Source organism: Mytilus galloprovincialis, chromosome 3 (genome assembly GCF_965363235.1).
Source record: "Mytilus galloprovincialis chromosome 3, xbMytGall1.hap1.1, whole genome shotgun sequence".
NCBI lineage: Eukaryota > Metazoa > Mollusca > Bivalvia > Mytilida > Mytilidae > Mytilus > Mytilus galloprovincialis.
In genome coordinates, this window is record NC_134840.1 from 77,293,454 (window position 1) to 77,303,930 (window position 10,477).

At 33.7% G+C, this 10,477-nt stretch overlaps 1 protein-coding gene across 1 annotated transcript; it reads left to right on the top strand.

The window, feature by feature from the left end:
* Positions 1–2,903: 2,903 nt before the first annotated feature.
* Positions 2,904–7,923, top strand: LOC143069015 (trans-L-3-hydroxyproline dehydratase-like). The gene is made up of 4 exons (XM_076243447.1): positions 2,904–3,562; positions 5,084–5,233; positions 6,000–6,139; positions 7,629–7,923. The coding sequence occupies exons 1-4, from the start codon at positions 3,100–3,102 to the stop codon at positions 7,887–7,889; spliced, it is 1,014 nt and encodes a 337-aa protein (XP_076099562.1). The 5' UTR covers positions 2,904–3,099; the 3' UTR covers positions 7,890–7,923.
* The last annotated feature ends 2,554 nt before the right edge of the window (positions 7,924–10,477 follow it).

Genomic DNA, 10,477 nt, shown 5'->3' on the forward strand with positions numbered 1-10,477 from the left:
ATTGCAAGTAGGGGAGTAAAATTACACTGTAAAAAAAAATTGGTCCAGAATTTTAAAGGAAAGTAGTGATTTGGTCCAGCTGAAAAAGGTTGAAAATTAGCACTTCGGAAGTTGTCAAAAGATTCAAGACGCCCTAAACATAAAATTATCCATATTTTGAGTTAGAGCCGATGAAGTTTTTTTTTATAATTTTGATATAATTTGTCCCAAGAGTAGTACAACATACTGTGAAAGTTTTTTTGGGAAAGCGCAGGTGGGATTTTTTTTATTTTCATTTATGTTCTAAAAGAAATGCACTACGAAATAATTGTGGTCTCGGACCATATACGGACCAACACAATGATCAAAAAGAAAAAAAATGGGTTTTAAGGCAAAATATTTTTTTTTCCTTATCGGTGACCTATGTATTTTATTTGCTCATTCTTTGAAGCTATATTTCAGCTTTTTATATTACAGTTTTGGACCAAGTGTCATAGAACGTTTTTTTGATATTCCGATAAAAAATATGTCAACACCTCTATTTTCCCTAGATCATTTCATTGAAAAATGGTCCCTTTTACATACCTGTTTAAAAGTAAAATTTGGTCCGTGACCCCCTATTTTTTTCAACCAGTTTGATTCATTTTCTGTTAAGAATAAAATACCAAAAAATACGGCACTTCTGATAGAAACTTCGAATAGGCCCGAGCCACCTTAAAGTCATAAGAAACGAATGACCGGTGAAAAATAATGTTCTTCCAATTCTTGAACCAATGCATACAAACATCATAAACTTAAGTCGTCTGTGCACGAATTTATCATTTTTTCGTGTAAATTTCGTATAATCGTCAACTTTTTTTTCAATCGGTCAGTGTTGTTGTCAAGACAAGACAAGTTTATTAATACACTCAGGCACATATTGTGTGCAAAAAGAGCAGCATTATGTAGTATACAAAATAATGAATTGCTCAATAAATATTACAAATAAAAAATAACGCAAACCTTTCATCACTACGGGTGAAAAAGAAGTTTTCAGTATCTGTGAAATAAGTTTAGGATAGTACTAGCGTAGAATTAATTTTTCAAGATAGATTATTGATAGAGTTCATGCACTTCGCACTAATTTGTATAGGCCAGGCTTTAAATTACGTATCAGGTTCGTCAGAATTAATTCTATTCCGCTTCTGCATTTCCCGCAGATTTGGTATCGGACGATTCCATGAGTTAAAATCACTGGGTCGGGTCGAATTAATTAATGGATATTTATCCGATAATTTATCGGCGTCAAAAACTTGGCTGTTTCTGTTCGGTATTTCCTTGCGATCCATGTTTTTTGATACTCTGTCATCGTTTGTTTTGTACAATTCTCCTTCTATGAAAAGTTTATCTCTTATCAAAACAGCTTTCTTTCGGTCTTTCTTTGCCTGCTTTAAAACAGGATATAGGCTTTTCCTGTTCTTTTCAATTTTTACAGGAAATTGTGCGCGGACAGAAATATTTGTCCCCTTTAATTTGTGACAGTTCCTCATGACTAACTGTTTATCTTTCAAAGATACAAACTTAGTCATTATATTTTGTCTTTGCTTTCCGAAACGATGTACAGAAACGAAATTCATATTTTCAACGATTCTGAGTTTTTTGCGGATAAAATCCCTTACAATGTTCTCTGTATCCTCAGTTGGCTCGTCTTTAATCCGGACATAATGATATTGTTAGTCATTGATCTCCATTGTAACTCTTCGACATCGCTCTCCATATTTGACCATCGGTCATTGACGCATTTTATATCGAATGTGTTTTCTTTGTTATCTTTTGCTTCTTCTAGCAATGATATTTTCGACACATTTTCTTTGCAGCGATCTATAATTTTATGCACAACCGTACTCATTTGTTCTCCTTTTTCTGCGATCATTTTATTTCGGTTAAACACAATTTCGCACTTCTGTTCTACGTGTTCAATTCTTGTTATCATTGCGTCTAATTTCCCCTCAAATTGCGATATCCTTGAAACTTCCCGCTCAAGCTTTCCACATTTTGTCTGGAGATCTACCACGACAGCAAGTACAGAGTTTAAAATAGAGATAGTTTTGGTATCAAGTTCTTTGTATTCCGACATTATTATTCAAAATATATATAATCAAAATATGGCAGGTAATTAAAGTTCTTGCTTTGAAGCCGAAGTTTAAATATTGTCACCTCCTTGTCAACAATCGTCAAAAAATCAACAAAAAAGCATGGAAATTGAGCACATGTTTAACAGGTAAATTCAGATAATAGTCTATTTTAAGTACATCTATGCGTATTGTGATCACCGGATTTTTACGAGATGGGTCACACTGGGGTCACTTTGCATACGCAAAATATGTCGGTGGAATTACTTCCCTTCCAGAAAAAAAAGTCTGAGACAAGTGCCTATGTGTATTAAGTCTTTTGTTTAACAAACAAACAAATACTTTATTTGCCAATCACGACACCCCAAATGATCAGAATAATTACAATATAGTGACAAGCATAATTTTAAACTAAATTAAAAAACAAACAAAGTAATTAATTTTAATTTAATATTCACTTAAGTATAGGAAATTTCTTAACTTTATCTTTTCTAGATTCTTTTCATCAGTTTCCTTTTACAATTCATCTTTTCGATTAGATGGAATGATTGTTTTTTGGTAAACGTCCAGTAACAAATACTTCATACAGTATAAGGACGACTGTCGTTTAGATTAACCCGGCATTACCTAAACAATAGGTAAATAGGTAGCAAACAACATTAAATGTGTTTTTGAATTTCAATAGTGAAAAAGAAAAACTAGTAGTATTTCATCATCTAAAACACGGATATTAAATGATTAATGTGTGATAGTTCACCGTTCAGACTTTTAATATAATATACGTGTTAAATGAAAAATATTAAAGTTCATTATTCAGGACATACTAATTTTAAGTATCGTTCATTTCATGTGTATTAAAAAGAGGTAATATTACAGTTTGTCACATAAATACATACGATGCATCAAATTCTATTCATATAAAGGTCACCAATTCTTCATTTAAAGGTTGAAAGTCACCCCATAATTGGCCTCTAGTGAAGTTTATCTATATACATGTATAGTGTTGTGTATGAAAGGTACTATGGCTGAATTTGTTACTACCGAGATGCATACCGGTGGAGAACCACTGAGGATAATCGAAAAAGGATATTCAGATATTCCTGGTGCAACCATATTGGAAAAGATTCAGAATATGAAAAAAACAATGGAAGACAAGCGGAAACTATTGATGTTTGAACCAAGAGGACATTTTGACATGTATGGTGTGCTGTTAGTACCACCAGACATCCCGTCTGCCGATGTAGGTGCTATATTTATGCACAATCAAGGATACAGCACAATGTGTGGTCACGCTATGTTAGCTTTAGGTAGATATATAGTAGATAAAGGAATAGTAAAGAACCCAACAATTCCGGAAACAAAAGTGAACATCCAGTGCCCGTGTGGATTGGTTGAGTCTTATGTCAAATATGATGGAAAGAAAACAGGCGCCGTAAGGTTTTTCAGTGTTCCGGCATTTTTATTTGCTAAAGGTGAGTTTCTATTGGATGAGCTTAATAATTCATTCTTTTGGAATTGAAATACGGGGTTCCCCTGAAACATATCTGCCCCTGAAAAAATTCAATCGTGCAATATCCCTTATAATTAAACATTGAAGTTTAAAAACATCTTTCACAGTCCTTATAAGCAACAGAAATTAAGGTGGCTCGGGCCTATTCGAAGTTTCTATCAGAAGTGCCGTATTTTTTGTTGTATTTTATTCTTTACAGAAAGTGAATCAAATTGGTCGAAAAAAAAAATAGGAACTCACGGACCATTTAAGCTCAAAATTTTACTTTTAAACAGGTATGTAAAAGGGACCATTTTTCAATGAAATGATAGGGAAAATAGAGGTGTTGACATATTTTTATCGGAATATCAAAAAAACGCGCTATGACACTTGGTCCAAAACTGTAATATTAAAAGCTGGAATATAGCTTCAAAGAATAAGCAAATAAAAAACAAAGGTCACCGATAAGGAAAAAAATATATTTTGCCTTAAAACACAAATTTTGGCGGGAAAATGGTGAAAATGGGTGAAATGTCATTTTGACTCTTTAACAAATACGGATAATAACGAAAATATTCTATAAGTCACATAACTTCAATGATTTAACATTTCTAATCAATCAAAATATTTAAAAAATTTATTTCGAATTTACAACAAATACTTTTGTTATTCATGCGTGAAATTATGCCCAGTCGAATTGTCACGAGCCACCTTAATGTGTTCTACTGTTAAAATAATAAAGAAATAGAATCATTACCGATCACACCTATATTTTCCAAAGCATCTTATTTAATTTCCTGCGACGACACCGTTTTTAATTATAGTATCTCTAGTAAAACTCTGCAGAAATATACTTGCAAGTTTGCGATCACGGTTTTCCTCTTGTCAACTTGGCATTTTCGAATATGCCTCCTACTAATGAATACACGAAGATCTGATGATTTTGGATATATATTGAGAGATTTACACATGAATGCAATAAATTAAAGACATCTAGAGGTCAACATAAACTTTAAAGTTTGCATACTTTCTCTGGTCAGCTGACCTTGATCATTTCTAGGACACGTCACAGTTTCGTTTGTAAAGATCAGTTTGCAACAAGAAGTATGCTTAGAAAGACTATATTTCGTTGTGTTTGTGTCTTTTTGACACATTTCCCGTTTCCATTCTCATTTTCATGTTGTCTATTTAGATAAAATTGAGAATGGAAACGGTGAATGTGTCAAAGAGACAACAACCCAACAAAAAAGATAAATACTGCCCAAGACCACCAATGGGTCTTCAACACAGCGAGAAAACCCCCAATTGGAGTCGGGCTTCAGCTGGTCGCTATAATAGCTTTTATTAATATTGTGTCGAAAGTTTCTGTTTCATTGACATCTCCTTTATTCAAATATAAATGGCAAATTTTCTGCAAACGCAAAAGAAACATAACAAATTGGTTTATAACAACAACACAATCAGGAGATTTTACAATTCTTTTAAGAATGAGTATTTTTTATAGAGATTTCAGTTGACGTTCCTGGTTATGGGAAAATTACAGTAGATATATCATATGGTGGTGCGTTTTATGCTTTAGTAGCTTTGTCACAGTACAAGATGGACAGGAGTGCGACTATTCAGAAAATAAGGGATGCCGCAGGTGCCACTACCGGTAAGCTAATATGATTACGTCACGATATGGGGCGGACCCAGGATAAAAAAGTTGTCAGGGCTGAGTTAAAAGAAAGTATAAAATTTCTGTCAAGTTGACCCGAACGATTGTTTTAGAAATGCTTTCATAATACTCATAGCTGGTCTAGTTTTAACGAGGACAAACAATAAAACTGTCATTGATACGATTAAACATTTCAAAGCTGCATCTGCATGGAGTGAGATATTATATAAGATAAACCAATTTACTTTTTATTTTGATTTAAATTTTATAAAAAAAAAAAGAAGGACCGAGGTGTTTACTGAAGAAAGACATTAATTTTGCTCTTGCAAACATATTTGAATGCACAGATGTTGCGTGAGCGACATATCGGAAAGAGGTCTTCTCTATCCGGTGTCATGGATCATCTTGAACTTGCAGTATAGTGTAAGATTTGCTGCTTATTAAATACCCCTTTGTAACATTCAGTTGAAAAACAGCAATACTATTGTTTTTACTTTGCCTTTAGTATTTTGATGACGGCTTGTACATGGTGTAGGAATTTCGGTCATACATTTACACACTGTGTCCTTCCTCCTCCATTCTAAAATGGCGAATGTTGTTATCCGCAAATAACAAGTAAACATTTTTTTTAATGAAAATGTAGCAAGGCATGCACATACAAAACATGACTACTTCTTTCCATATTAAAACTGTTTAGATGTAATATAAAGCTATTCTACTAAATGAATAATATAATCATCCATTTATATGATTGGTACTGTAGATACACTGAAGAAACAGCTAAAACTGACCCATCCAGACAGTGAGGATTTAGCCTTTCTCTATGGTACTATTGTAACTGACGGTAAAGACCAGTACTCCGAAGATGTATCCTGGAATGTTTGTGTATTTGCTGAACGAGAGGTGTGTACACACTTCTGTGTGATGTATAGACATAAGAAGATGTGGTATGAGTGCAAAGGAGACATCTCTCCATCCAAATCATAATCTAAAAAGATAAACTATTATAGGTCAAAGAACGGTGTTCAACACGGAGCATTCAATTTGGCTCACACCGAACAGCAACCTATAAAGGGTCCCATATATAGTCTGTTATGTTATACTAGTAAGTAAAACACGAATGAAATTAGACAATATGAAAAACAGATTAAAAGGCATATCAGAAAGTCAAAGTATTGTGAGTTGGTTTAGTTTTAACAGCCATAAAAATCGTACAAAGATAATAAGACTTATGTAACAACTCATGTCAATATATACCTTCAAGAGTAAGCGTATCACATATAGTAATCTTTAAAGGGTCCCTGCAATCAAATGAAAAATCTAACGACCTAATATAAGATATAAGATGGTAAAACGAAAGCAATTACGGTTGATGGCAAACAAATAATAATCACAGGCTCATTTCTAATTTCTAAAGACAATCAAGTGCAGAAGGTATAGTGTGCATCGATCTACTAACGGAAAGGTTTCTGGTTCGATTCCCGTTCGGGGATAAAAATTTCAGGGACTGAACTTTCGGCTCTCCCTTGACACCATTTGCGAGTATGGTCTTGAGAAAACGATGATAGTCCGTTGGAAGGAGACGATGAATGGCTGACCCGTGTTAAGAGAGAGCCATATCTCTTGCACGTAAAAGACATGCTTGTAGATTTCTAAAGGGGCAAGCTAATGCCGCTATAAGGCAGCACTCGCACCTGTAAAGTGAAAAGGGATTGATATAAGTTGCAACAACTTGTTTTCCAATCCACTATAAATAAATATGTTGAGACTAGAAGGTAGCAGGAATTGAATACAAATTAATAAGGTAGATTTTTCTTTAATCTGTCTCAATGTTGTTTATATCATGATTTTTTTCTTCAAAATAATAAAAAAAAAACATTGGTCATCGAACTTTTTTCAAGCAACAGTAAATACAAAATTGTTTTTTGAAGATTTTGTATATTACACATGGAAACCCCAATGTTGTGAAAATTGAACGATAAAATGTTAAAATAAAATATGAGACGAATTTGCGAGATAAACTTAAAATACTAGACACACATTTATAAAAGTTGTAATATCTGCTCTATCTTCCGTTATATGAATACATTTAGGAAAAAAAAAAAAAACATCTGTAGTTGTAAAAACAGAAGTATTAATAAGATATGACACAGTATTTCTGTCTCTATCTCATAATTTGCATTTCTTATCAAATATCTAGATTTTTTTCTGCCTTTTTACAATCTAAAGTGGCAGTAGAAAAACGCGATATATACTTTAAGTTAGAAATATATTTGTAGGTGTTTTGGCTTTAAATATACTTATTTCGTGTCATGAAAGAATACATTTTCCCAAACTAACGTTTTTATATAATTATATAAATACAGTATTATTATTTGTATTTATGATCTAGGTTGACCGTTCTCCGTGTGGATCAGGTGTAACAGCAAGGATAGCGCAACAATATACCAGAAATCTTATAAAAATAGGACAAACGCGAACATTCGAGGGACCGACAAGCTCAAGATTTACTGCAAAGCCTGTAAAAGAAGTGACGTATGGTGATTACAGTGCTGTTATAGTGGAGGTTTCTGGGAATGGATATTACACCGGAACATCAAAGTTTACATTGGAAGCAGACGACAAAATTGGAAGGGGTTTCCTACTTAATTAATATACATGTAATAAATAAACCCCATATAAACGTATTTGACGGTTTTGATATGCCATTCTTAGCCTTTCTTAGGGCCGAGTATTTTAAAAGGTGAACTAATATATATGTAGCCTGTTTTAACACTGTGGTTTTGAGTCAGCCGATTCCGGTACGGGACAAATGCAATCGACTCCAATTTTAGTTAACTAGGCTTGTCAGATTTCCTAGCAAAGGTCTGTGGTTTTCTTCAGGTACGTCGGCTTCCTTTACCAAAAAATTGTCTGTCACGAAACAGCACAAAAGTGTCGAAAGTGGTGTTAAACACAAATCAATCAATCAATACTAGCTTTTCTTTAGTTGAATGTTTCAGATGTAAACATTTACAGTAGAAGACGTAAATTCATGCAAATGCTGATGTTTTGTAGGTTGAATTATTTGATTCCGTTATTTATTTCAAGAATGTAAGGAAACCACCGGGAAAAAATTATACATTATTAACTCCGCCCACCTAATCAACAAACACTATTTTTGCTCGTTTTCGTGTACTTCGTTCAAAAGGTCATGGTACATTTGTAAAAACGAAAGTGATTTTAATTAATTGGAATAAGTTATTGACAATTTATGTTTTGTTTGTATATATGAATAATTGATAGAAGTATGTGACAATAAATTAGCATGCTAATTATTGTTTAATATATATTTTACGTGCTATCTACTTCAATTGAAATCGACATCTTCATTTGTACTTTAGATTATTACATCGGGACCATTGAATTATGGGATTTATTCAATAGAAATAGTTTAATTATCAAAAGTTCGAGCCACGACGAGGTATAGTACGATCGATGCCTCTACTGGTGGACTGTTAGTCCCCGAGGGTATCACCAGCCCAGTAGCCAGTAGTTCGGTACTGGCATGAAAATACGGATTTTTTTGTGATATAAAAATTTGCTGTTACAAAATGTTAAATTATTATAAATTAAGGAATTTATCTCCCTCATGCAAAGCTCTGATTCCTTTCACGGATTTGGCTATACTTTTTAGACCTTTTGGATTATAATAGCTCTTCATCTTTTATATAAGCTTTGGATTTCAAATATTTTGGCCACGAGCATCACTGATGCGACATGTATTGTCGAAATGCGCATTTGGTGCAGGAAAATTGGTACCGTTAATGTTATTACACGGTATTGTACATCTTCGCTAGCCAAGGGTTACGATCCACTCCCTCCGCTCCACGTAATCCTTAGTTAACGAAGATGGCTCTAGTACAAAACTTGATTTTTTCTTCATATATAATTACCATTTTCTTGTCCCGGATGCATGTGATGTTTGTCACATCATCTTCATTAACTGATATAGTTTAAAGGGGATGAGTAATTATATCTTAAAAAATAAATAAAAATGATAAAACCGAAATTCATGATTATCTCCAAAATTATCAACAATGTTACTCGTTGTGTTATCTCTTTTCTATTTTTTTTTTTGTCATTTGGGTACTGATGGTAAAAAGACTGTTCTAGTGTCACACGTTGAGCAGGATCTGCTTACCCTTTCGGAGCACCTGAGGACTCACCGCGTTTTTGGTGGGGTTTGTGTTGCTCAGTCTTGTGTTTTGTATAATGTGTGCCTCTCCTTGCTGACCTCTCATTAGTTTCATATAAGTCGGAGTTCATTCAGACAATTGTCAAAAACAAGAATTTTAAAGAAACCAGGTCATCTGATTGCATATTCAGATGTATTGATGATGTTCTCTCCATTAACAATCGAAAAGTTTTCTGATTGGGTTCCATAGACAATAACTGTTAAGGATCTATAAATATCAGCTGTATTTCTACGAGGCTGAGACAGGTGAACTACGAGCTTTATCTATTCCTCCTGTTTCAGTCGAGCCGAGTAAAAGAAAGGAGACGTTGTATGATTTTCAATGGGATAACTTTTCATAAGGCAGAAATAAACAGCTATCACTGTACTAAGTCAGGAGTATGACAGTTCTTGTCCATTTGTTTTTGATGCGTTTTGTTATTTGATTTTGCCATGTGATTTTGGACTTTCCGAATTGATTTTCCTCTAAGTTCAGTATTTTTGTGATTTTACTTTTCAACGTAAAGATTTCAACAGCGAGCAAAGCCCATACCGTATAGTCAGCTATAAAACACCACGAAATGTAAAATGTATAAAACAATTCAAACGAGAAAACTAACGGCCTAATTTATTTACACAAAAAAAACGAACGAAAATTAAAACAAATATGTAACACAGCAACAAACGACAACACAGAAGCATATCTTTCTAACCTTGGACAGGCATATACATACAGAATGGGACGGTGTTAAAAATGTTAGCGGGATCCCAACCCTCCTACTTACCTGGGACAGTGGTGTAACAATACAACATAACTAGAGGCTCTCAAGAGCCTGTGTCGCTCACCTTGGTGCATATTAAACAATGGACACAGATAAATTCACGAGGAAATTGTGTTTTGGTGATCGTGATGTGTTTGTAGATCTTACTTTACTGTACATTCTTGTTGCTACAATTATCTCTATCTATAATGAACTTGGCCCAGTAATTCCAGTGGAAAATATATTCTAAAAATTGTTTAAAAA

Excerpts from the sequence above, each read along its gene's own strand:
- LOC143069015 (XM_076243447.1), top strand. The coding sequence starts at position 3,100 with ATGAAAGGTACTATGGCTGAATTTGTTACTACCGAGATGCATACCGGT. Across the intron at positions 3,563-5,083 it reads GGCATTTTTATTTGCTAAAG|AGATTTCAGTTGACGTTCCT; the intron begins GTGAGTTTCTAT and ends TATTTTTTATAG. Across the intron at positions 6,140-7,628 it reads GTGTATTTGCTGAACGAGAG|GTTGACCGTTCTCCGTGTGG; the intron begins GTGTGTACACAC and ends TTTATGATCTAG.